This window comes from Sceloporus occidentalis, unplaced genomic scaffold, assembly GCF_023333645.1.
Source record: "Sceloporus occidentalis isolate IW3139 unplaced genomic scaffold, rSceOcc1.0.p SCAF_5, whole genome shotgun sequence".
Taxonomy (NCBI): domain Eukaryota; kingdom Metazoa; phylum Chordata; class Lepidosauria; order Squamata; family Phrynosomatidae; genus Sceloporus; species Sceloporus occidentalis.
The window spans coordinates 175,582,379-175,610,124 of record NW_028316985.1 but is presented as its reverse complement, the minus strand read 5'-3'; the positions used below and the strand labels follow the sequence as shown (position 1 = coordinate 175,610,124).

The window sequence follows — 27,746 nt, the reverse complement described above, 5'->3', positions numbered from 1 at the left end:
ATGGTATTCTGGGATTTGTAGTTTTGTGAGATATTTCATAGCATTGAGCTAGGGCAGTGAAAGCAGTCTCAAACTGGGTTATTTCTGCAGTGTGGATGCATCTCCCAGGCTGCATCTTCACTGCAGACTTAATACAGTTTGACACCGCTTTAACTGTCATGGCAGCATCCTATGGAATCCTGGGAATTGTAGTTTGTTGCGGCGCCAGAGATCTTTGACAGAGGATGAGTATCTCACAAAACTGCAAATCCCAGAATTCCATAGCATTGAGTGGTGACAGTTTAGGTGAAAGCACACAACACACACCCCTGCTTTAAAACTGAGGCCCTTTTCACAGTATCGTTATAGCGCTACGAGTCCACATTTGCTTCCACGGTTCCTTAATATCATGGATATGAAATACCGATGCAGCAGAGGAACCTTAAAGTAATGATGTGACAATACTCTGCTATGGTGGAAATAAACATTTATTTTAAGCTCTCAACCAAAAACCATCCCAAGGGACAGAAACCAAGCTAAGGACTTCGTTTCCCCCAGTCTATTCAGATGGACTCACTAAAATCTTTCCAATACCTGGCTCCCTCCCCTGATGTGTTGAACTTCAGTCCTCAGCCCACTGAGGAAGCCACTGGCTGTGTTGGCTGTAATGATGGGATTTGTAGTCCAACACATTGGGAATACAGCAGACTGAAGATAGCTTTGCTCTCGGGTTTTTAATACTCATCCTTGGCCAACTTGTTAGATACTAACCAAAGTTCATTCAACAGCAGTGTGGCATATAATGACTAAAAAAAAAAACCCTGAAACCAACAGCAAGTATTAATATAAACCAGTTTATTTCAACATGAGCAAATAGCCCCCCTCCAAAAAAAAGAACAAAGTATTGTAAACATAAGGCTTGTCAGATTGCATTTTATTTGGTCTTGTATCAAAATCTAGGAACTCCTGCCTTAATACTGAATCAGACCACTGGGTCATTCAGCTCAGTATGGTGAATACTAGCCTTCTCCATGATGGCCTTAGATGTGTTAGAGTCATTGGATATCTGGTCTGGGGATGATGGGAGATGTATTCCCATACATTGGGAGAAATGGGCTGGAGGAGGCCATTTTGCACTGCCTAGTGTTTTAGACATGGGTCTTTCCTAGCCTTATGTAGAAATCCCAGAGATTGAAGCTGAAACCTCCTGCATGGCAAACGTGTGCTCCTCCGAGCTTAGTGGAAGAGACGATGTCTAGTTTTCATGCTGCCATTTGATGCACCAGCAGATGTACGCACATGGGTACGCATCAGCAAAAAGATAATACAACTGATGGAGAAAGCCCAAAATTTGGACTCAGAGTGGTTCACCATTTTAAAAAATACAATGAAAAACATACAGAAAGTGAACATTAAAATATTTACAGCATTAAAACAATTCCACACCCTAAGTTAAAATAATAAAATACAGTTAAAAAGATGAAAGGAGTGAAATCTCCTTCCTCCTTGTTACTCAGAGGCTAGCTGAGCCGAGGTTGAGCTTCCTAGTTTCGTAAGAAAGCAGAAGGAATCTTGTGGCAGCTGTTTTAATAAATAGGTCCTATGCAATATCCCTTGTGCCCAGAAGTTGCTCGCTTGTACTTTATTGTCCTTAAATTGCTTTGCCCTGATGGAACTGAATATTGACTCATTTGCTTGCCTATTTGTACTCAGCATTCCCTAAATCCACCAGTACCTCCAGTTTCTGCCTTGCTGGCCAACATCTGTTTATTTGCTACACTTATATTTCACCTTTTCTCTAGTGACCTCAAGCCAGTATACTTTCTTTCTTTCTTTCTTTCTTTCTTTCTTTCTTTCTTTCGGTATTTATATCCCACCCTTCAGCCCTAATGGCTCTCAGGGCGGCTTACAATTATTATTTTTAATCAGACAGTTCCCTGCCCTCAGGCTTACAATCTAAGAGACACGAAACAAAAGGAGAAGGGAATGGTGGAGGGAAAGGGGATGAGGTCCAGTGGTTCTTCTCTCCCTCTGAGGCCTGGACCAAGGCAGATGGATTGGAGGGAGGGCTCTTCCTTCTTTTCTCACTATATCTGCATAACTGCCCTGTGAAGTAGGTCAGGAAGAGAGAAAATGACTGCCCCCACCATATGTTTAATTGTTCAATGGTGACTAGAACCTGAAGAAATCCTTAGAACAGTATGTCCATTTTTGGTACAAGAATGCTTGAAACAAAATGCTTAAGTAATTCTTACAGACTGGAGAGCTGAAAGGAATTTTTAAGACAAAAAGGCTCCAGATAATGCCCTTTTCTCCTGACACACTTGGGTTTCTTCCCTGGCATGAAAATATTTGGGACTGTTGTAACTCTGAGGTTTGACAATATCCTTTCAATTACATTTTGCCTTGACTTGCTAAATGCAAGCCCTTACTTTGGCATTTCTTATGACATAAAATCCATACGAAAAAGCCGGGAGTCCAAGTCTGCTCCCTGGACTAAGAGGCTTCTCGCTGAAAGTTGGCAATGTTTCATCGTCCACCATTTTTAGGAGACGACCATTCAGCCGAACAGACCTGCAAGGAGAGGGGGTAATAAAGGTTAACACAACTAAGACTAAAAAGTCTATAACCACAGAACAGTACACCGTGAACAGAACAACATACTTGGTCATTTCTTTTTATCTTTGTATTTTTTGCAACTATAATGACTATTTCATACCCTCAACATTTCACAGATGAAAACTGGGGCACATAAGGCCAAGCAACATCAGAATGTATTCAAGATGGCAAAAGTTAGAAGAACAGACAAGCTAGAAGGAGTTGCAGCAGTTTGCCTTTGCCTGAAGGGTAAGACTCTCCCCCCTTTTTTCCTTTCCTCCTGCTATGTTACTTTTGCACATTGAACACAGTTTCTAGCAATTAAAGTAAGCTCGAGGAAAAGTGGGATCAGGAGAAGAAACTGGTACATTTTAAAAACAACTGAAAAGGTGGGGTGGCCCTAACTGGGACTGTCCCTCTCAAATCAGGATGGTTGGAAGGTTATGCCATTTTAAAAAAGAGATTGTTTGGAAGTAGTTAAGTGATTTGCTGTTGTTGTGTACCTTCAAGTCCTTTCCAACTTATGGCAACCCTATGGTGAAACTATCATGGGGTTTTCATGGCAAGATTCTTCAGAGGGGGTTTGCCATTGCCATTCTCTGATGATGAGTGTGTGTGTAGTCACCTACAAAACCCTGCCATATGTTGGCCAGGTCTGATGGAGGGGAAGATATATTTACCTTTATTTATCCTCTGGATGTTTCTCTTAAAACATTGATCTCATTGAAAACCAATATACTTATGTCAGTCAGCTGGCGTAGACAAGATACCTGATCCTTACACCTCAGTACAGTGGATCCTTGTTATACGCTGGGGTTTGGTTCCAAGATCCCCCGTGTATAACAAAATCCGTGTATGCTCAAGTCCCATTAAGTATAATGACATAGCAAAATGGTGTCCCTAATAAAAAATGGAACATCAAGGTAAATTTATACCTTTTTGGAACATTTTCAAACCGTGTATGCTTAAATCCGTGTATAAAAAATCCGTGTATAAGAAGGGCCGACTGTAATATGTTTTATTAGTTAAATTTACATCTTACCTTGCCTTTCTGGGTAAGTCTGGCTATGAGAGGGTGCCCTTTTACAGAACACAATTATACCATTATGGTTCCACTTTATGTGCCATGGCTTCATTCTATGGTATTTGTAGTTTGTGGAGATATTAGAGCTCTTTGGCTTAGAATTCTTAAATAGCCTTCTCTGAACTGCAAATCCCAGGATTGCATAGGATGGAGATATGGCACTTAAAGTGGAATTATAGCACCATAATTGTGTAGTGTGAAAGGTTCAGTAAGGATGGGTCAGTAAGGGATAAGACTTGGATCTCCTGAGTTCCAGGTCTGGGCTCCAAGCACTATGTAGCACTTCTGCTCTTATAGAGCCTGGGACCTTGAATTCAACAAATCTCTGGCTATTCCTGACTTGCTCCTGGAACACTCTATTTCACAATCTCCCCCTAGTTTCCTCCCCTTTAACCTTATGTTACTTCAGTTGCTTCAAACTGAGTTCATATGCAACAGTCTTTGCACTCAGCAGGAGGGAGAAGAGAGAAGGAAGCAAAATCTTGCCCTTCCCAGTAGCCTCAGACAAAAACAAACTACTGCAGCCTCTCCTAACTAGTGTGTTCTTCCTCATTAATAACATGCCATCTTGACCACACTCTGCTGTTGCTTGGTCATACCTGTTCTTTTTGTCTGTGAAATGGTGGAGGGTATGCCATGGCCAAGCCGCCCTATTTGCAAAATTGCATTCTGAACCATTTTTTTAAAGTACATTTCCCCGCAGAGGTTGGATGTGCCCCTTCAAGATCTACGGAGATCTTACCACCTCAAATCCCTGGGAGTTTCCCACCCCTGAGAAGGTAAGATGGATTGCTCACGTGGAAAGTAGGCTGTTTTTTCCATGAGGTAGTAGAAGATATTCGTCAATCTGCTTGTTGGAGAAGTGAGTGGGTAACAGCAAGCGTTTGGTGCTGTTGTTGAGGTTTAAAGCAAATAAAGTGACATCACCATCTCTGTATTTTGGACTAGAGAGAAAAAAATAGAAACAAACTAATTAAAACAATCATAATTAGAAAGCAAATTAAAGTACAAATATTATATTCACACTTGGGTAATTTATCTTGTCCATCCTTTATGTATAAATAGGGCCTGAGGATGTTGAGAGCTTCAGTCAAATAGACCTGGAGGTCACTAAGTTGGATGAAGACTGCAGACATATCTTTCTCTCCCCAAACCCTCTGATAAGGAGTCTGGGGCTTGACACTGTAGATTTTGGGTGGAGTACAAGGGCAAGAGAATAGTCCTCTGTGCCTCATCCCAAAAGGAACTTAAACATTCGTAAACTGCATCGATATACATGTAAGTTAGAAACAGGATGCCAGTCACAGAGTTTCTGATATTCTGCTGATATCAACTGAATACTAAAGACTTTTAGGATCATGGTCTGGAAAAGCTTTTGCAAAGGGGGGATTTCTAATCCATTTTGGACTTTTGCACAGATCATGTCAAATTTCAAAAGCAGGGGGCCATGAATGATCTGGAAGTGGGGAAGCAGTATTGCTTTTGTATTTTCATTGCCACCCCTTCATTCTGCCTCTTGCCCTTTATCTGACATGTGAGGCTTTTGATATTGGTGCTGCCTTAGTTGCTGAAACAAGATTACTGCAAGGCTCCTTCTGCCTTCTCCTAGTTATTGCTCAGGCAAAATAGCAAGAATGGGAGACCACCATTTTTAATGCTTTCTGAGCCTACTGCATGTTTTACTTGGAACTTACTGATGCTCATTTGTACAGTGAAGATACACTCGAAGTTTATTCGGGTCTTCACCAGTAATGTTAACATGCAGGACTTTTGTGCCCACTAGCTTCTTGTACACCAGAGACAGCCAATAATCCTATATTGCATAAAAAGAGGAAGAGATTTTATGCACAACCCCATAAACAAACAAATAAGAAATCTGTTTTAAAGAAACATGTGACCTGAGCTGATGAACAATTGTCTTAAAACACTGCATTTCACTGACAAGCAAAAACATTTTTATTTAAGCAGGCTTTTAACATAAAACCAGGATGGGGTGGGTTCTTTTTTTACATGGGGTTGGGTTTTAGTTTTAGTATATAATTATATCTTGTCATAAGAGTTACTCTCTGGATAGTAGTCATTCTGTTTGGGGATTGCTGTTCAAAAAAATAACTTTTCAAAGCACTGGGAGCAGGCTTTAAAGGAGCTATTCACAGTGCTGAATCTATTTAGAAATAGCAATCAGCACTTTAAATCCTACAATAAAACGTGGATTTACCACCCAACTGACAGGGGAGCCACCAGCCACCACTGTCTGGGTGGAAACACAAGGGACAGCACACAAAAAGTTATCACCCAATTTTCCTGTTCAAGCAGAGATTAGTAAATTTAAGACTACAGGATCTACTGTGATAGCAACCCAGTACCCACAAATCAGGGTCTATTGCAGAAGACATGCATTTAGAAATAAAGAATTCAGTGCCCAAGAATTTGTATTTGAGCATTATAACTGAATGGAGTTTTAAAGTTGTGTGACTTTTTAGAAATGGGTAAGTTGACAAAGGGCTGAAAAGTAGACGGCCATGAAGGAGTTGCCTCTGGCTGCTCCAGCCCCAATTGTGCTGGGACCGTGGCGACCACATTGCCTGCTTCCAAAGCAGGCTGCTGCTGCAGGTCCCAAGCCAGCGCTGCCAGGAGTGGATTATCTCCGCTCTTTTTTGGGCCAGCTTTTAGCCCCCTGGCACGGCCTCAGCGCAGCTTCCAGTTGCTTTGGTGGCATGCGTCATCTAAACACCATGCCCCCAAAGTGGCCAGAAGCCACTTTATTTGGCTCCTCTGTTTTGGGCCTATGTTGATACATGAGATAACTATTGATCATTTCAAGAAAGAATGGAAGAAGAACGGCAGTACAGTATCCACTGAACTTACTCCCCTCTCCAGCTGCCAACCCTTTCCCTTGCGTGTCATGTCTTATTTAGATTGTAAGCCCGGGGAAATAGTCAAATTAACTATAGTTTTCTGTGTTTTTTCCAGGCTGTGTGGCCACATTCTGGAAGAATTTATTCCTGATGTTTTGCCTGCAGCTGTGGCTGGCATCTTCAGAGGGTGGTCACATGGAAGTGTGTGGAGCATATATATCGGTGGGACCCTTGTTTGGGAGGAAGTGGTTTTACCTGTTAATGGTGGAGTTAGTTTGTGTGTTGTAGCATGTTGAATGGCACAGCCTGGAGGTGTGTTGTGTGGGGGATATGCGAGGTGGAGTAGTGAAAGCTTTCGACTTCACATCAGCCAAATTAACCATTTGTTAGTTGCTCTGGGTACCTTTTTGGCTGGAGACTGGAATATATTTATACTCTGATTTACCACCAGTGCTAGATCTATTTTTGCACAACCCTGCTGTTAAAGTATTGATAGAAATCCAGACATCAGGCAAGGAAGCTGGGTATTCCAACATTTTCTCCAGCTATGACTACAATTGAGAGAACATCACAGGTACTTATGGGCTAGTGCCTGGGACATCACTGTTATTCAGTGATGTTTCTTCCATCCAGTCCCTGAATGCTCACAACGTTTTATGGCTCTTAATAGGAAGCTGCCTTATAGTTACACAACTGATCAGTCTAAAACAGTACAGTGCATACAGCCTGGCAACAGTTCTCCAAGTTTTCAGACTGAAGATCTTTCCCAGCCCTAACTGGAGATGCCATGATTGAATTAGGGCCCTTTTGCATGGAAGGAATGTACTTTACCACCAAGCAAGGGAGACACACAATTCATAGTCCTAGCAGCAAAACAAACAAACAAAAAAAAACCCAGCCATCATCTTAATTTCATTTATTTCCTTGATTTCCATGTTTAGGTTTTGTGGCTATGACTTTGGGAATGCCAAGTAGTAGATAATGTTTGGTTTTGCAAGTCATTCCTTTGACTCATACCCATTGTCTTTAGCTTGACAAGGTTCACTGATAATGGAGTAAATTAGGTCAGGCACATTTTGCAGAATGGGTAATGCCTCTGGATGAAAGACAAATGTAATACAAAGCACAGAAACATAAAAAAAACCTGTATGTGTGTCTGTCCTAAATTTAGAACTTAGTAAAGTTACTTTTTTTTACTATTGGCTGTGGTGGGTGAGGAATTCTGAGAGTTTTTGACCAAAAAAGTAATTATTGCTATTAAGAGCGATGTCAGTAAAAAAAAAAGTTAAGGGTTCGCCGTATCATCATGTGATAAGTATCACCAAAGCTGCTTTTTCAAGGTGTAATCATGGTTTAATAATAAATAATAAATAAAAGCTTTATTTTTATCCTGCTTCTCTGTCATAAGGACAATCAGAGCAGCTTACAATTAAAAGATCCCATACAATACTAAACACAGTATCCCAATCTTCCTTCCCCCCCCCCCCCCCAAAATAAAACCCCCATCAGTTAAACACATTGGTAATTAAAATAAGCCATTAAAATAACCAAAAATGAGCAACAGGATTACAGGATACTCAATGGGGTGATGGACTTAATTTGTGGCCAGGTTTATTATTCAGGAAAGCTGCATGTGGTAATTTTCTGATACTCATCCAGCTCCTGAAGCACCACTGACTACTCTTTGCATCCTGCATGTGTGGAGGAAGGCATACCTGGAGCCTCCCCAGCTTCACCATGTCCCCTGCCTTCCCTGTCTTTCTTTTGAGGGGGCAGTGACCAGGGTACCTCTGCAGGCCAAGTGAGACCGGCAGGTTTGGGTAAGAGCTCCCCTGGTTTAGATGGATAAATGGCATTGTGATAGCATACATACCGGCAAGGGTTCAAAGCTGGCATTCACCAGATGATAGCTTCCTGCTCCAAATAAAACCTGTCTCATCACCACATCAATGCCCAGCCGAGCAGACAGCCCCAGCTTGTCTAGCCACCTGCCAAATAAAATAGGAGAAAAAGGCAGATAACCTCAGTTCAAATAACCTTCAAATGATCAAGGAGGGAGGAAATCTATTCTAGGGTGTGGTATTTTATTGTACACATGTGATAAACAAGACAACCAGTACAAATATCAGAAGTACTATCCTTGAATCATTGAATGTGACACTGAATAAAGAATTCCTGGGAACTATTTTAATACTTTTTCCAGATTGTGGCCTCTAGTAACTGAGGTTGAGAGGAGAAGGAAGATCCTTGAAGGAAAGTATTCTCAATTCTTGGCACAAATAAGACTGTCCAGGGGGAAACTGTGACTGTCCACTCTGCGGCAGCAAAACCAATGAAGAGTTTTGTGGTGCCTTAAAGATAAGCTATTGTTATGTCAATGTGTTGATTGTTGTTTTTTTTTTTGTAGAGAGCCTAATATTCCACAGAAGATGCATCCACACTGTAGAAATAATCCAGTTTGACATCACTTTAACTGAGCCATGGAATTCTGGGAATAGTTGTTTTGTGGAACATTTAGCTTTTTCTATCAGAGCTCTGGTACCAGAACAAACTTCAAATCCCAGAATTCCATAACAATGAGCCATACAAAGTGGTGTCAAATTGGATTATTCCTGCAGTGCCAATGCAGCCAGAAGCTAAGTACAGCTCTTTGCATACAAATATTATAATACTCACATGAAACCAGCAAGATATGTATTGGAGAGTTGGGGAGCACCACCTCCATAGGCTGAACTTGTTTCTCCCAGCCAGACACTCTTTCCTGGGACTGTGTCATCAACAAGCTACAGAGTATTGTAAAATCAAAACAGAAATGAGAGAGTCAATAAACAGAGTTGGAGCACTATGCTAGTCCAATCAAGTACCCATAATGACAAATGGCTCTATTTTTGCAAGCCATCTCTGTACAGTCCAAGCTGCCACCGTGGAGAACTTATAATTAAAATATTTATATCCCACCCCATGTCTGACGGCATCATGCTATCAAATCAATTCATACAGTTTAAAACAATTTTAGCAATAAATATAAGGCCAACATCATTATAGTTTATACAGGTGACCCTCTGTTTTCGTGGAGGATCCGTTCAGGACCCCCCTCATGAAAATGGAGACTCAACAATATTCCAGTCCCATAGGCTTGAATTGGGTGCATGCCCACAAGCATGCATGGGGCGTGTGCCGCAGGGGCGCACCCCATTGAAAATTACGGAGGTCACCTCTCCGTGAATATTGAAGACATGGACCTCAAGTCCACAAGAAAGGAGGGGCGACTGTAGTTACATTTAACACATAACATAGGACAGATTAAAAACAGTTAAAACAATTTAAACTACTTTCATATGCAAATTTGGATGAAATCACACACACACACACACACACACAAAGCTTCAGGAAACCACCATGTTTTGACTTGGTGCCAGAATGACAGCAGTGTTGTTGTATATTGTATGTCATGTATGCTTTACATTATTCTTGTACATCACTTTGCAGTCTTGAAATTCAAGCAGTTTATAAATATTTGTAAGTAAGTAAATAATTTTTTAAAACCTGGAGTTCTTCCTGTACAGCTGTGATGAATGTATTTAGCACATCTGGACTCAAGAAATCCTCCCTGATGGCAGTTCGTCCATTTAAATAATAACTACAAAACAAATAAACAAACAATATACTTAGTAGGTTTTAAAGTCTCATAGAGTCACAGAATCATAGCATTAGAAGGAGCCTTAAGAGCTATTGAGTTCAAAACCCTGCTCAGTACAGGATCTCCAGATAAATCATCTCCATCTGGTACCTGTCCAGGCTTTTTTTAAAAGACATCCAGAGAAGGAGACCCCACCACCTTTCTGGGCAATTGGTTCCATTGCTGAACTGTTCTTACTATCAAGACGTTCCTTCTACTGTCCTGTAACTTCAAACCATTAGACCTGGCCCTACCCTCTAGAGAAGCAGAGAACAGATCTGCTGCCTCTTCTCTGTGACAGTCCTTGAGGCATTTAAAGAGTGTAACCATGTCACCTCTCAATCTTCTCTAAACCAAGCTGTTCAAGACTAGCTTCTTCAACCTTTCCTCAAATGTTTTCTTCTGTATACCGCTTATCATCCTTCTTGTCCTTCTCTGAACCTGCTCTAACTTGTCTATATCCTAAAAGCACCTAAAAGTTCTCCTAATGCAAAAGCATGGCGGCTTCTTTAAAAATTCAGGCCTGTTACAGACTGCCAAAATAAAGCTGCTTCGGGTCTCTTTGGAGGTATGCTGTTTAAATGATGCATGCACCCTAAGAATCTGGAAGCTGGACCAAAGCTGCACTCTGGTGCTTAGGACTGGATCGTGGCTTTGGCACGACCTCCGGACTCTTAGGACCCATGCATCATTTAAATAGCATACCTCCAAAGAGACCTGAAGCAGCTTTATTTTGGCAGTCTGTAACAGGCCTCAGTGTTCTCTGCCTAACGAAAAGGCTTATAGCCTCACACAGGACAGAGACAACCTGAATCTCAAAAGAAATATCTTTTTGTGTTGCTAATGGAATTTAAATTTAATGTAATTTAAAATTTAAAATTTATTTCCTTTAAGATGCTTTGTTTCCCAGTATCCCAGGATCCATAGGGCCAGAAGGAGGAGTGGCCTGCCTGCATGGATAGCCCTTTATACCATCTTAACTGAGAACAAAATGTAGGTCTATGACTAAAAGCATTGTATTTTTTTCTCCTGTATGATTTTCAACACCTTTGTCATGTATTTTATCAATTTGGTTGGCCGAATAAAGCTATCACTGTTTTGAGGATTTTGGATGTTATTGTACTTTGCTATATGGCCAACACAGCTACCCCAGATAGGTTTTATCTTAGAAATGAGTTCTAATGGATAAACAGATGTAGATTTATGTAATGCCATTTAATTCTGAAAGCTAAGGCCTCTTTTACATTATCCAGTTTTACCACGTTGGCACTACTTTGCTACGGTTCCATTCTCTGGAAATCTATGGTTTTGTAGTTTTGTAAGGTATTAAAAATTTTCGTCAGAGAGCTTTAGTACCTCACCAAACTGCAGATCCCAGGGTTCCATAGGATGTGGCCATGGCAATTAAAGTGATGTCAAGGTGCTATACTGTAACTGTGTAGCATGAAAAACATTTTAAAGTTATCCTTATTTGTAATTATTTTTTAACAAGGGCTTGGGAAGATGTAGTTGATGGCATGCTTTAAATGGAAAAAAATCTTATGTTTGTTCAGTGCTACAGAAGGTTACAGAACTTGATGGACAAATTCACTAAACAAACAGATATGTCTGATGGGCAAACACAGTTATACTAATTTGTTGATTGTTGCTAGATTCTAATTTCTTACATAAACAATAATTCTTTGGAAAACAACTTTCCCAGGTGCTGGATTAGAAAACATGATGCATGTATTTGGTATGTTTTTACACATTTTGTATACTACAATTCTTCCCCCGCGAGCAAGAGCTTCAAAACGGAGCTGAAGACCATCCTGTTCAGAGAAGCATTCCCAGGCATTGCATAATTGTCACTTGCTATTTGATGTTCTTTTGTTGTCTGTTTTATTGAATCATTTCCTGTATTGCTATGTATTTTATATTTATTATCCTACTAGAAAGGCCCCTTCCCCTCCACCACTCCCTTCTCCTTTTGTGTCATGTCTTTTTAGATTGTAAGCCTGAGGGCAGGGAACCGTCCAATTAAAAAGATTGTATGTGCAGCGCTGTGTAAATTTACAGCGCTTTATAAATAAACATTAATAATAATAATAATAATAATAATAATAATAGATGTGAATTTGGTACTTACTGATGCCATGTAACAGAATCAATTACTTTCCCTCCTGATTTCAAGAATCTGAAAAATAAGAACAACAATAACATCAGGGTGGTTTCATTACTTGTTCGTGTTTCTGTCTAATTCCAAAGGAGATGCAAATGGTCAGATGACAGAGAGAACAGACAAATATTCTCAGTGAACAGTTTGGGGTATTGAAAATGAGGCACAAGGCAGGCAGGATGATTGTAAAGTGGGTGCCTGAAAAGGTTTATCATGTGAAATCGTGACATGACTACTTAGTCTAGGTCATAACTCTATCCACACTAACAGGAAATTTTAGAACTGTTTCATCCCATAAATTCTTTCTGTCCTCACTCTTGGGCACTTGCGAATTCCATACAGGACCTGTGCAAACATCACACTTTGTCATGGTTTGTTTTTCTTAATCAAGATTAAACACCACATCAAACTATATAAACTATGGCTGACCACAACCAGGATATAAAGGTAAGCAATTTCCTTATTTTAGAGAGTCTTTCTCTGAGCAACTCTCTTCATATACATTCCCTCCTAGTTCAAGGCTTAGTTTGGTAAGCTAAACCATGGGTTCATGATATGTTTGTGATGTTAGCCAGGATTAAGACAATGTCCATAGTTCAAGCTAGCTGTGATTAAGCAACCAGTTTGCATTGGGCCAAAGAATCACTTTACTGTATCACAGTAAATATCACAGAATATTACAGTATCACAGAACTCTTTTTTCTTACCTCCTCAGCAACTTCTGAGTATTTTTCCTAGGCTGACCTACATCAGGGCCATAGAGTTTGGCAGTTTTGTAGAGGCTGTAATTGTTGAGAAGCTGACGGAGTTGTATGAAGTCCTGCCCTAGCTGGAAGCCATCGATATAAATGCCAGACTTGTGCCTGAAGCTGTTAGGCTCTGAAGAAAGCAAAGGAAGTAAACATAGCTAGATGGCTCTCAAAGCATGGCTACTTACTGTGACTCATTCAAAATTTACACAGGGGTAATAATCAACCATAAGTACAGAACATTAAACTTCTATACAGATACTAAATGTACTTTAAAACTTTAAAGAACACGTGGAACTGAAAATACACAAAATTCTTTTGATCTAGAAGTGCCTTCCAATTTAGTATTGCTTAGAAGAGTGTGTGTCCCAGTTTTCTTTAAGATTGTCTCTTAAACAATATAGTGGGACCTTGTTATTCGCTGGGGTTTGGTTTCAGGAACCTCCTTTCCACTGTGGATAACAAAATCCGTGGATGCTCAACTCTCATTAAATATAATGGCATAGCAAAATGGTGTCCCTTATATCAAATGGCAAAATCAAGGTTTGCTTTTTGGAATTTATACTGTTTTTGAATATTTTCAAGCCGTAGATGCTTGAATCCGTGGATAAAAAAAATCTGTGGATAAGGAGGGCCGACTCTACTAATGTTAGGTGGATGAGGATAGTAGAGTATCAAAGTTTACTTTTAAAAAATATTGCCAGAGGTTTTGTGTTTTTACCTTATTACTATTTAAAAAAAACATTTTAAGTGTTAATTTCCAAAATATCAACAATTTGTACAGATACTGGGCAGCGCTTTTTAAAGCAGTTGTAAAACGCATAATCTAGAGTTATGCATTTCTGACTAATTAGTATTCAAGATCACTATGTATTTGCTAATTTAGGGAATACATATTTTAATCTATATTGTACCCTGCTTTGAACCTTGGAGAGAGGCAGGTAAAAAAAATAAATAATAGTTATAATTGTAATTATTATTACATAGGGATTATCAAAGTCCCCTCATCCCCGTTTACAGGGCAGGAGCCGCTGTAAACAACAGAGGTCTGTTCCCCTATTAGTCAGAAAGCAAGCTTGAGTGATTGTTGGTGCAAAGGGAATGCGGTGCAAATGACTGGGATCTTGCTTCCGGTTGTTGCACTGGAGACCACTCACTGGAGAGAATGGAAACATCACTCTGCTGCATCATGAGAGACATGAGAACAGATGCCTGTCACTCACAGTGGCTGCTGCCCAGTAAGTGAAATGGGGGAGTAGACCCAGTAGATACTACTTAGCTACATAACAAAGGTGGTTACATACCTAAGTGGATGATACAGAATCGTGTCCAATAAAATTTTATAAAAGAAAATAAATACACAATAATGCATACTGTGAACATTTGCATGATTAAAGAATAAGCTGCATTTTAAAATAAATCTCCTAGGGACACATCCTTCTTTATCTTTCTTCATCTATGATTCTGAGATATCACTGCATAAAGCAGCAAGGCAGCATAACACGGCGGTTACAGCAAAGCAGGGAAAGAATCTTGTTTGGCAAGCAACAGTATTCTGTAGTTTTGCATTGATAAATTTTAAAGGAGGCTTGGTATTGCACATAAAACAACCCATCATGTCAATGAATATACAAAATACAATAACGTACCATTTCCAAGTTCCCAAGACATCTGGTAATTTCGGGAATCAGTGTAATTCAAAATTAACTCAGCATTTGTGCTGTCCCACTGTGACCTGCCTTTCCTTAGCAAGGCATTGAGGCCAAAGATTAGATGCAAATCAGCACATTGTGCAAAGTTGTACAAAATATCGACTGTACTTGCTGTGGACAGGATGACAATGAGAACAAAAAGGTATATTATTAGATGCATGAACGTTTAGGATTTGCCTTCTTCACCCCAGTCCTAATTCTGATAATCTAAAATCTGCAGATCAAGTAGTATGTATCTATATCTTAAACCAGAGCCACAATCTTCTATATAAGATAAAGCAATTTCCATGGTCATAAGCACTCCTGTGTGCATATAGGAAACAATGATACTGCCATGGCAACAACTGTTCATTTCTGATTTCATGATAAGGGGCCAAAAATACCTAAGAAATCTTTTAATCAGACATTTGTTTACTTTGGCAATGCTTGTACATAAGAATAAGCTAGAAATACTGGTTTATTTGAACACAACGTGAATGAATAATGAATCATGTTTTTGTTGTATGCCTCCAAGTCATTTTTCACTTATGGAGATGCCTAGGCAGAACCTATCATAGGGTTTTCTTGGCAAGATTTATTCAGAGGAGGTTTCCCATTATGATACTTTGAGGCTGAGAGAGTGTGACATGCCCAAGATCACCCAGTGGGTTTTTATGCTTGAGCAAAGATTTGAACCATGTTCTACAAAGTCATAGTCCATGCATACAGTTTATTCACTCCACTTGTGCAAATATGGAATCAAACAAAGCAAGATGGCTTAATGTGATGTCCAGCCCCAGCAATATGATTGATTGTAGGCAAGCCAAGATAAGATAAGCCAGGCTTTCAGGATCTTAATTCAGCATTATTGTTTAGCAATACAAGTTGAATCCTTAGTGGTTTGGGTTGTACTCCTCTCTCATTCTTAAATGATAGCTATCAGTAGCATAACTCTCCTTTACTCTCTGAACAGCAATAAAACTTCTTGTAGATCCCACGTCCTACACCTAGCATCCGTTCTGTCTCAGCTGCCAGGTTTTTTGCTTTTTGCTGTTCACTGGGATTTGGGGAGAGTACCCAATCTAGTGGAGCAAACATCCACAAGGGCTCACCGCTGTTTGAGGATAACACAGAGGAGGTACACAATGAGGCCCTTAGGAATGGGAGGGAAAGAGCTTAGGGAAATCATTATTTTTAGACAGTTCTCATAATGTGCCAGCCAGCATGGTCAGCAACAGTGTTGGCCCTGGGAGCTCTTGGATTTGTAGTCCAAAAAGTAGGCTTTCCAAGCTCAATTGGAGGCTACACTGGAAATTTACTACTTTGGTCATCTCACCGTAAGCTAATGAGTAGAGCTTCGGGATTTCCAGATTCCAGACATGAGCTTCCAGACTCAAGAACAGTAGAAAAGAGTAGTATGGAATATAATTATCACCACAAATATCTTACGTGCAATGGTGGTGTTTCTGTGCTTATTCTTGTACTGGTCTCTGAGTAGAAGCATTGCTTGGAAGGGCCACTGAGACTGCAAATTGTCTACAACATCCAAAGGTGGAGATCTGAATCTACAAATGTCTGAAGCATCTGTGGAGTAATAGAGATTAATATTTTAGGGTTATTGTGAGGGCAATGACATTACTATGTCAAATGTGGTTGCCTGTGGCATTTCTCCAGCGTTTCAGACTGTCAAACTGATTGCAATAAAGACTCTGGTATATTCAACCAAATGGCCATACGGAGTGGGGATGGTGGGAGGACATGGTGATGTTTAAGATTCGCAAATAGGTTAGTGAACAATTCAAAAGATAACTTGATTTGGAAGAACCAGTAAGATTTTGCTGTATTCTTGTTAACCACCCACTAAACATTTTCAGGACAAATCCTCAAATTACAAACTCCTCAATGAAACAAGAAAATCACAACATTGCAAATTCTGGATTAATCCCCAGTCCAGACTCAATTTTTGATTGCCAATTAGCACTTTCAGAAATCTCATTACCTCTATGAGTCTTCTCTAGTTAGGACTAGCCAGCTGACTTTGTTGTTGCCAATTGATGTCAAATTAGCTTCAATTTAGGGTGACCCTAAGAATGAGATACTTTCAAGATATCCTGTTATCAACAGGCCTGCTAAGGTCTTGCAAAGTCAGCGCTTCCTTGATAGAATCAACCAGTTCTTCCTCTTTTCCTACCACCTTCCACTTTGCTGAGCATTATCATCCTTTCTAATGACTCATGTCATCTCATGATATGTAAGATAGCCGCGGGATTTAAAGATATAGCCATATTGGTCTGGAAAATCAATATGCAAAGAGATTCTTGTAGCACCTTGAGACTAACTGAAAGAAAGAAGTTGTTAGTGCTGAGCTTTCATAGACTTGAGCCTACTTCTTCAAGGATGCTACCAACTTTTATTTGAGTTAGTATCAAAAGTGCCATGAGATCCCATTGCATAATGATAGTCTCAGGTTAGTCATTTTGGCTCCTAGAGATTGATTTGCTCTAGAAATGCTCATCTCCTAGTAGCTAACAGTTACTGGGCAGCAGCCGTTGCTGGAGGTTACATTGGCAGAAGATCCTTCTACACTGGCAGAAGACACTCAAGACGGATCTCTTCCAGTGGGCTTATCTAAATATAAAAGGTTATGATTATCGCCCCACTCCTGACTATGATTGTTGGCTAATTGTTGAATTGCTATTTTAGAGAACTAATAGGAATGTTGATGAATTCAGTATTAGTGTTTTATGTATCATTTTAATGAAGTAATCCTGCTTTGATACGTGGGAGAGGTGGGAAATATAAATCATCATCATCATCATCATCATCATCATCATCATCATCATCATCATCATCATCTCTCAAGGGCAATGGCAATGGCTCTTTAGCTAAATCTTGTTAGTACTGTGCAGGAGGAGGCATGATAAACCACTTTCAAATGTCTTTTACCTTGAAAACCCTTAGATGAGACAATCCAAAATGAATGAATTGACTTTAGACTTCTGCCATTACAGGAACCACACAGGGGTAGTCTCTTTTAGGAAGCGCCTTCTCCTTTCATTCACTGAGAACCTCAGGGAAAGCTTTAATCTGCAAGTGGCTCTGTTTCTTGGAGCTAAGATAGTGTAGCAGAGCCAACATCTTAGTCATGGCAGATGGAACTCCCTACTTGAAAGGCTGCTCTCTTGCAGTTTCCAGGTAAGGATCCTTCTGTTCTGCCAGCCTTTTATTTGCTGCTCACTTTGTGATTGACTTACTATTTTATTTGCCACTTCTGGGTGTAAAAATAGCTTTCAAATCAACTTACATGAGAAAAGGGGTAGCAAAATAATACAACTCCAGTAAAGGCCTATTAAAGATTAATGCCTAGAGAATCAACGGGGTTCAGGAAAATTTTAAAGGGTAAAACAATCGTGACTTCCCAAGCACCACTCGTGGAGCAGGAGGTAAAGCAAATAGGGTGGTATTGCTAGTATTGTACTTCAAATGTGAGGAAGCAAACACAGGAATTAACATCACTGCAAATTGAGGGATGGTACAAAAGAGTGTATTTCCATTCCACTACCTTGTACAAGAGAAACAGCTTTTAGATGGAACTACTTGAAATAACTCACTAGAGTGATAAGCATCTTAGCTCTACAAAGACTTCTGGAGAATTCAAAGTCTTGCCCAATCTTTTGTTGTGTGTTTTGATTGGCTTCAATAAAAGTGGTGATATATTTTGTCCCCACTCAGTTGTGGGTTTTGTGGTTGCAGAATAATGAGCTGCACTATCAAGAGTTAAGCTAAATGTGTTTAGTCTCATCTACCAACCTGCCTAGATAGTCCCTTGAATGCAGGAATATGTGATTGTCAGCAGCTCTCAACATCTAAAATAGGATGGAATTAACATTTACTCTTGGTATAATAGGATTGCTGACACCCTACTATCAAAAGCCTGAATAGAAGTTCTACAGCAGTTACCTTTTTCACTTTAATTGTAAGAGGATTAATAGCATTCAATAGCCATTACTGATTAACACCCCCAACCAGAGATGGGGTGATAATTTTAGGCTGTTTTTTCTTTCTTTTTTGCAGGACTTGGAATAGTGACTTTTTTGGACTATGGTACTCTTCTCAGGATCTCTCATCCAGTTGGGCCACTGTTTTTGTGAGTTGTGATCCAAATAAATTTGGATCTTTACCCAGCTCTGTACTTGTGTCTAATAAACTCACTCAGGGGTAATCCTTCCTACTACTGATTTTCCTTGGGAAAATATTCATCTTTACCAAAGTGTAATTCCTAAAAAGAAAAGTGCCAGAGTGATCCAAAAAGTCAGGTTAGATCGACCCTTTATCTAGAATGCCCTTTTAACCAAGCTTTAAAGATACCAGAGTCTGGTTGCTATTTTTCAGCAGGAACAGTGTACAAAGGGCATATGACATCTATTTAATTTAGCTGTAGAGAAAGTATGGCATGTACCCTTGAATCCTATTTTTGCAGCTCCTGAAACCTCCCCATATTCCCCAATTTTTATTCAGACTGCTTAGGTCTATAACTTAAATAAAAACGTAATACCTCTGTGTGAAGGTTGGACAGTGATGAAAATTGACAGGGGGAAAAATAAACTCACCTGAAATGTCGTGCTAGGGCAGAGTACTGTGGATACCATGTGCTGATAAATGGTTGTTGTTGTGCCTTCAAGTCATTTCTGAAATATGGTGACCCCAAGGCAAACTATCATGGGGTTTTCTTGGCAAGATTTGTTCAGAGGGAGTTTGCCTTTGTCTCCTCTGAGGCTGAGAGAGAGTGACTTGCTCAAGGTCACCCAGTGAGTATCATGGCCAAGCTGGGAATTGAACTCCGGTCTCCAGAGTTGCAGTCCAACACTCAAATCATCCAAAGGCAAACCTGAACACTCCCTAGTAGCCAAAATGAGCTTGTCTTCCGCTGCTTCAGAGACTACACCAGGAACTAGTGATTCAAATACAAGGAAAGAGATTCTACCTAAACATTAGGAAGACCTTCCTGACAGTAAGAGCCATTCAACGGTGGAGTGGACTACCTGAGAAAGTGGTGGACTCTCCTCCTTTGGAATACTTTAAACTGAGGTTGGATGGTCATATTTCAGTTGTGTATTCCTGCATAGCAGGGAGCTGAACTAAATGGTCCGTGCAGCACCTTCCAATTCTGAGATTCTACAGTTCTATGAGGCTGTTGCATTTTGGGCATATCACTGGACACATGACTCACTAGGAAAGATGATAATGTTCAAGGCAGTGGGGACAAAATATGAAGATCACATTACACGTGGATTGGTTCCAGGGTCCTGAATTTGCACAGACTAAGGAGGACTATTAATGGTTGGGGTTCTTGGAGGACTCTCATTCATAGCATTTCCATAAGTCTAAGCTGACTTGATGGTACATAACAACAACAAACAACACCTCTCACCAGCATGAGGAAGGCTGTGGTCAGGTAATGTGGGTGCCTGACCAGTTTGCTCTTCAAGGCACAATTTCTCTAAGAGATGTGAAGTGCAGCCCTATGTGTCTCCTCTCACATTGGCCCCACTGTGTTCAAGGGGGCTTGCACACTAGAAAGTGTATTAAGGTTTACAGCTCTAGCCTCCAGCTTACCTCGTTTTGCAAACAGATCCAAGAAAACCCTTTCCTCCAATGTTGGCTTCTTTTTGGGGTCAAAAATCAAGAAGTCTGTTTTTGTGCCACCAAACCTCAAAAAGCCAGGAGATAATCCTCTTGCTAGTGTGCGTAGTTTTGTAGAACTAGAAAAGTGAATGCCAAGAAAATATAGTTGTTCTTGTTATTGCTTTTGTTGATATTACAGCCAGTTTTCAACTTTTGCAAGGGTTAGAGGCACAGTATCCCAGTAAAATTGGAAAAAACACAAATATCTAATGGCCCCCTTCCCAAACATGAATGCTACACTCTTTTCTCATCAACAGCACCAACCTGTACCATCCTTTTCTGTCTTGGCACCATGATATTTCTGCCTTATTCCCAGGCTGCCACCAGAACTACTGTAACTCTCTCCAGAAGCAGGGTATCATGAAGCACTGTCCAACAAGGGATTTGTACACATGGAAGTCAATAACTCTGCTCTCCTTGCAGCATCTTTCTCCTCTAAGATTCTGTGTATGTCCAGTGGTGGTGGACTTGAAGCAAGGCAGAGGTTTTGTTATGCCAGGGTAGGAAAGGGAAGTAAGGGCCGGGCCAGTGGCATCACTAAGGTTGGTGTCACCCAGTGCAGTAACTCATGGTGTCACCCCTCCATTGAACTCCTCCTATACTACACCATACAGAATCCTTACTAATGTTTTTAGTACTAATACTACTCATAAACCATGATTCCCATATATGCAATGGTGATAGTTGTGACATAAACAACTAGCACAATTAAAAGTATCACTTTAAATTACAACACCATATGCACAGCCTAAATGTATTTACATGTACATAGTTTCATGTGATCAAAGTGAACATTTGGTAAGATGTGATGTTTTTAAAGAAAATTTAAAAATAATAAAAAATTTAAACTTGAATTTTTTATTCTTTTAAAATTTTCTGTTTCTGCCCAAAGCCAGATGTTTGGGAAGCAGTAGTGTCACACACATCCTTAGGGTGTCACCTGGTGCAGCCCAAATCCCCCACATCCCCTAGTAACAGCTCTGGCCAGGGCTGTTGGGAGGAAGGGAAACAGAGAGGAGGAAGGCAAGGAGGACAAGCTGCTGCCACTGCCGCCAGTGAGTTCTTTTATAGTTTCAGCTGCATCTAGTTAAGCATCAGCTACAAACACATAAATAATCAAATCACATGGAGGTTAGGGGCTGACTGTAGTACTGCTAGTAGTAGAAATAATATTTAAAGCCAAGATCCTATATCATAGCCTACATTTTATGACTTTATGAATCCATAGCTATTCTGCAGAAACAGAACAAAGCGCTGTTAGTGAATTGTGACAATGTGCATGTAGACATTGGCAAGAGTGCTCCAGTGCCAATAGGGCATCAGGTACTTCTGATGCACACTGGGTATTTCTGATGTGCATCGGGCACTTCCTAGCTGGTGAAAACACTGAAAACAGCCTCGATATTTCCTCAGTTTGCAATATGAGTCATGAGTTGGATTTTTCGCTGACATGCAACATTTCTAATTCTAAATAAAGATGACATTTTAAAATCTAAGCATCCCAAATTTTGCACCAGCAATTTACAAGTCACATGCAAGTGACTTGCTTTGACACCCCAAGGCAAACGAGATTCTTAATAGGTGACTGGTGCAGAGCCAAACAGGTTTATAATGGGTCTCTCTAAGAATGCAAGGCTGGTTTCAGGGCAGGCTTTTCTGGCTGCCTTTTTTACTTGGCAACATGTGTGCACTGCAGGCTTGATTTAACCTAATCATATCTATTACGGCAATTTCCTGTCCCCAGGGCTTAATCTGGATAGGTGATGTATTCAGTCAAATTTGGAATGACATGGTATTCCTACCTCACTCTGAGCAGTGATGGGTGTAACCCACTTTTCTGGATTCCTCCTCTTACCAGATCAAAGAATCTGTATTCATTACCAGCTATTGCTGTATTTATGCAGGGATAATAACAAAGGATACCTCTCAGCATGCACATAGTGGTTTCCCCTCACCAAATAAAGCTAGAACAGGAGTTCCCAGCCTGGAGTCCCCATTTGTGTCCTTGAGTGACAAGTCACAAGCCATCACTCATTTTTTTGCTGAATACTAAGTTAGAACCTAATTGCTCAGTTTAGATTTGCATTTTATGCATTGAGTTAAAAACTTATTAAAGAATGGGAACCACTGACCTGTGGTACCTAACCCTCCAACATTTCACAGATGGCCAAACAACAGCTGAGTGTGTTCAAGATAGCAAAAAGTTATTAATGAGGGAAAACACACAAGCTAGAAGAGGCTAAGGCAGTTTGCTTTGGCCTGAGACTTCTGGAAAGAGAAAGATTTGCCCCCCCCCCTCCTCTCCTCACAGTGAGTTAATTGAGTGCAAACTCAACATGCAGCAGTAGAGGTAAGATGAGAACAAAGGGGAAAGTAACAGGAGGAATAGTACATTTTAAAAGTAGCAGAAAAAATGGGACAACATAGGAGTAATTGAGACTGTTCCTGCCAAACTGAGATAGTTGGAAGGTATGGAGTATTACTGGATTGTAGTGTGGCATAGTGGTTTGGATGTTGGATTAGGACTCTGGAGACCAGGGTTTGATTCCCTGTTCTGCCATGAAATCCACTGGTGAATGGCAAACACAAATCTCCCTGAACAAATCTTCCAAGAAAAGCCCTTCCTAGGTTTGCCTTGCTGTTGTTAAATTGTTAAGTCAACTTCAATTTATAGTGACTCTACGAATGAGCGATCTCCACAAGAAATGGCTCAAAGGAACAGAACAACAAAAACAACAATAACATATCAACAACAACAATCACTCTGGTGGCACTTTATAAAGGAAAAATACAGTTGACCCTTTGTATCCATGGATTAATTATCCACAGATTCAACCATCCACGACTTGAAAATATTACACACACATTCCAAAAAGGAAACTTTGATTTTGCTATTTTATATAAGGGACACTATTTTAACACACCATTATGTTTAATGGGACTTCAACATCCCCAGATTTTGGTATGGGTGTGTGTGTCCTGAACCAAACTCTGATACCAAGGGCCCTTTGGTGAAAAGCAAAAGCAGAACTTAAATCTTTTTATACCGTTCTGACATTCATTCATAGGCTGCAAATTGAAGGACTGAGCTCCCTGGATGTCCATAGCTAAAGTAAATCACGTGTAAACATGTAAAGAGAGTCTGCATCAGTTAACTTGGGTGATACAAAGCAGATTATGAAACACCAAGTACTTCAAAACAGCTGAGATACACATCAAGGACTCATAGAATAACAGCTTCTTGCTTAGTTTACTTGCAACCCAAGGCTCAGAGGGGATGCCAACAGGTATTAATCATATGTGGGGCAATTCAATGAGGCTGCTGAGAGATTGTGACTTGCCCAAGGTCACACAGTGGGTTTCCATGGCCAAGAGGGGATTTGAACCCTGGACTCCAGAGTCATAGTCCAATGATTTAACCACAATGCCACAATGGATCTCCAAAATTCTTGCTGCATTAGTAGCACTTTCCTGTTAATTTAAAACAAACACACACTTTAGGAATAACCAAAGAATAGTATAAATTTTAAACTGTCAAACAATTCTGCTCATTTTTCTTAAATAGGGCTTAAAACTAATTTTGAATTTTTGGCTCCCAAACAACTGACTTTGTCAACTTGTTAAACTGCTTTTTGAAATATAACTTCCTTATGGCCTTTTCACAAAAAAGTTAATGGGTTGTGGTTCACTGCAGTACTTGTTACTTCTGGCTTCAGATGCCACATATAGCACTTGCATGCAAAAATCAGCACCGCCTTGCTCCAGCATTTTTGTTGTTGTTCATATTCAAGTTGATTCTGATTTATGGGGATCCCTTGGCAAGATTTCTTCAGAGAGAGTTTGCCATCACCTTCCTTTAAGATTGCAAGAGTGTGACTTGATCAGAGAGTCAGGCATGAATATCCATGTCCAAGCATGGATTTGAACTTTAGCCTTCTGGAATCCTAGTCCAATATTTAAATCGCTGTACCCATGCTGTCTTATCGGTCTTTATTTGCAAATGATAGGCTAGCCAATCCCTCCTGGGAATGATGGGTTAACTGATCCTTTTCTCTCATGCTATCTGTGAAGTGGTGAGCTGCTTGCCGCAATTCTTCAAAACCACACATGCACAAAACCACCCTTCCTTGATAATCTGCATCAGATAATCTGAATCTGGGGGATAGAATTAAGTATTCATAATAAGAAATTGAAAGCCAGTGTGGCGTTGTGGTTTGAGCATTGGACTATGACTCTGGAGACCAGGGTTTGAATCCCCAGCTAGGCCATGTAAACCCACTGGGTGGCCTTGGGGAAGTCACACTCTCTCAGCCTTAGAGGATAGCAATGGCAAACCTCTTCTGAAGAAACTTGCTAAGAAAACTCTGTGATAAAATTCACTTTAGGGTCACCATAAATTGGAAATGACTTCAAGGCACACAGCAACAACAATTAAGAAATTACATATGCCTTTGTACACTACCCTGAAAACTGATCTGATGAAGAACACACACACACACACGGAAAGAAGGAATAAAAATAGGAAGTAAATAACTGTCGATATTTTATTCCAATCTCAGAACTTAAATTCAAATATAAGTCACAAAATAATAGGACCTTACCAGATTACATAATTATAGCCCTATAATTCCACTTTAACTGTCATGGCAACATCCAGTGAAATCCTGGGATTTGTAGTTTGATGAGTTACCAGAACTCTTTGGCTGTGAATTCTAAATATCCCTCTTTAAACTACAGATCCCCTGATTCCACAGGATATTGCACTGACAGTTAAGGTGGAATCATAGTGCTATAATTATGTAGTGTGAAAGGGCCCAAGATGTTGCTGCAGGAAGAAGAAATTTCAAGTGTTTAAGCAAATAATATATAACACAGTGTCTGAAGTAGCTGCTACACTCTGTTTGATGGTCAGGCTGACCCTGAGCCTAGCTATCTGCCCGAGATAATTTAATTTCTCCATATCTGAGGATTACACAGTTCTGAAGGTGCAATCAAACATGAAGAGTAGATGCTGAGACTATTTTTTGTCATAGGATAAGCTAAGCAGGGTCTGTTCTGGTAAGTACTTGCATGGGACACTGCCAACAAATACCAAGTGCTCTAAACATAACCACTGTCCTGATTTGGCAGGAACAGTCCAATTAATCCTCTGCTGTCCCACGTTTTCAGCACTTTTGAAAACGTCCCAGTTTCTCTCTCCTCCTCCTGCTTTGTCCTCAGCTTACTTCCATTGCTGTAAATTGAGTTCAAAGTGCAAAAGAAGTTTGCATTCAGTGAACTCAGCAGCAATTTGTCCTTCCCAGTAGGTTTGGGCAAAAGCAAACCGCTGCACTATCTCCTGTTATGTCTTCTTCCTCAATAATTTTTGCCGTCTTGAACACACTTTAATGTTGCATGGTCACCCATGTTCCAGTTTTCATCTTTGTGATGCTGGAGTGTATGCAGTTCAGTTGTTGTTGCTATTATGTGCCTTCGAGTCATTTCCAACTTATAGCGACCCTAATGGGGTTTTCTTGGCAAATTTCTTCAGAGGAGGTTTGCCATTTGCTACCCTCTGAAGCTGAGAAAATGGGACTTGTCCAAGGTGGCCCAGTGGGTTTCATGGTTAAGTGGGGGATTCGAACTCTGCTCTCCAGAGTGTAGTCCAACACTTAAACCACTCTGTAAGCAATTATATGTGTGTCTGCTCTAAAGGCATCCATGTGGATGAAGCTCCAGTTTGTGTTAGCAATAAATTGCAGGAAACTCACAGGGCTTACTGCCTGGTGAAACCTCTGTGTGGCTGAGTTTTAACCTGGTGCAGTGTGACCAATGTGTGTGCAAGGAAACAGCAACCATCTCAGCTATGTGGGAAAACAAAAGACATATGTCATGAGCTCAAGGGAACCACAGGAAATGACAATGCAAAATACTTGAGCCAGGAATATAATGAAGGGTACAATTGCTCCTTAATTTCACAGATGCCAGCTCATTCATCCTCCAGAAGAAGGACCAAGTGGAAGCCTGGAGAGTGTTTCATGTCCTTGCAACACTCCTGCAAGGCAGGTTAGGCTGGGTGAGAGTGTCTGGCAGAATGTGGATCTCCTCATCCTTAAAGGGCTTCCAAACAAGGCTTTTATTATGCAGCCAGCCAATCTCAAACACAAGATGTCAGGATTCAAAGGTAATGCATGCATCTAATGCATCTGAGGAAGCAGACTGAAGTCTAGGAAAGCTCATGCGGCCAGCCTCTTTCTTTAGTCTCAAAGGGGCTACAAGATCTCTGCATACAAAATGTCAGGGTCCAGGCATTATGTTCTTGCTATTGTGTGCCTCTAAATCATTTCTGACTGAACGAGGAAGTCTGGAAAATCAGTAAGCAAATCAGTTAGCCCCTTTGAGACTAACTGAATCTTGTAGCCCCTTTCAGACCAACTTCTTTCTTTCAGTTCGTCTCAAAGGGGCTACCGGATCCCTTTGCCTTACAGATTTCCCAGACTTTCTTTTAATTCCTCCCAAAGGGGCTTCATTTCTTTGCCTTACAGATTTCCCACACTATCTTTCAGTTAGTCTCAACGATGCTACAAGATCTCTTTGCATTACAGATTTTCCAGACTTTCTTTCATTTTGTCTCAAAGGTGCTACCAGATCCCTTTGCACACCGATTCTTCAGACTTTCTTTCAGTTCCCCTCAAAGATGCTACATGATCCCTTTGCATTATAGATTTCCCAGACCTTCTTTCAGGCCATCTCAAAGGTGCTGCTACCAGATCCCTTTGCATACCGATCCTCCAGCCTTTCTTTCAGTCCTTCTCAAAGGGGCTCCCAGATCTCTTTGCATTACAGATTTCCCAGACTTTCAGCTTCCCCTCAAAGGTGCTACAGTACAAGATCCCTTTGCATTAGATTTGCCAGGCTCTCACGGTGAAGTCTGCGATGCCAAGCAGGGCCATTCCACAGGTCGAGCTTCCCCTGCCTCCCTCCTTCTTTCCGCATGCTTTGGCTCCTGCTTGGCATCAAAAGTTGGCCTCAAGAAGCCTTCCGCGGGAGCTCCCTCCCGGCTCGACTTACCCGAGGACGGTGATGTACCTGGGCTCGGTGGCCAGGTTGGCATCGATGGTGAGCGAGAGGAAGAAGGGGCTGACCTGCCTGAGCGCTTGGGCTCCAGCCTGGAAGCTGAGCTGGGCTGCCTGGATGATGCCCTCCTGGGCTGCAGGAGGAGGAGGCTGAGCCAGGGAGAGCCAGAGGGAGGCCACCGAGGCCAGCAGCGAAGGCAGCAGCAGCAT

At 40.7% G+C, this 27,746-nt stretch overlaps 1 protein-coding gene across 1 annotated transcript; it reads right to left on the bottom strand.

The window, feature by feature from the left end:
* Nucleotides 1-853: 853 nt before the first annotated feature.
* Nucleotides 854-27,746, bottom strand: LOC149313182 (heparanase-like). The gene is made up of 12 exons (XM_089527256.1): nt 27,532-27,746; nt 20,413-20,558; nt 16,246-16,380; nt 14,755-14,928; nt 13,064-13,235; nt 12,327-12,374; nt 10,066-10,159; nt 9,196-9,302; nt 8,393-8,507; nt 5,356-5,474; nt 4,459-4,605; nt 854-2,553 (listed from the first exon to the last, which is right to left on the bottom strand). The coding sequence occupies exons 1-12, from the start codon at nt 27,744-27,746 to the stop codon at nt 2,394-2,396; spliced, it is 1,632 nt and encodes a 543-aa protein (XP_089383382.1). The 3' UTR covers nt 854-2,393.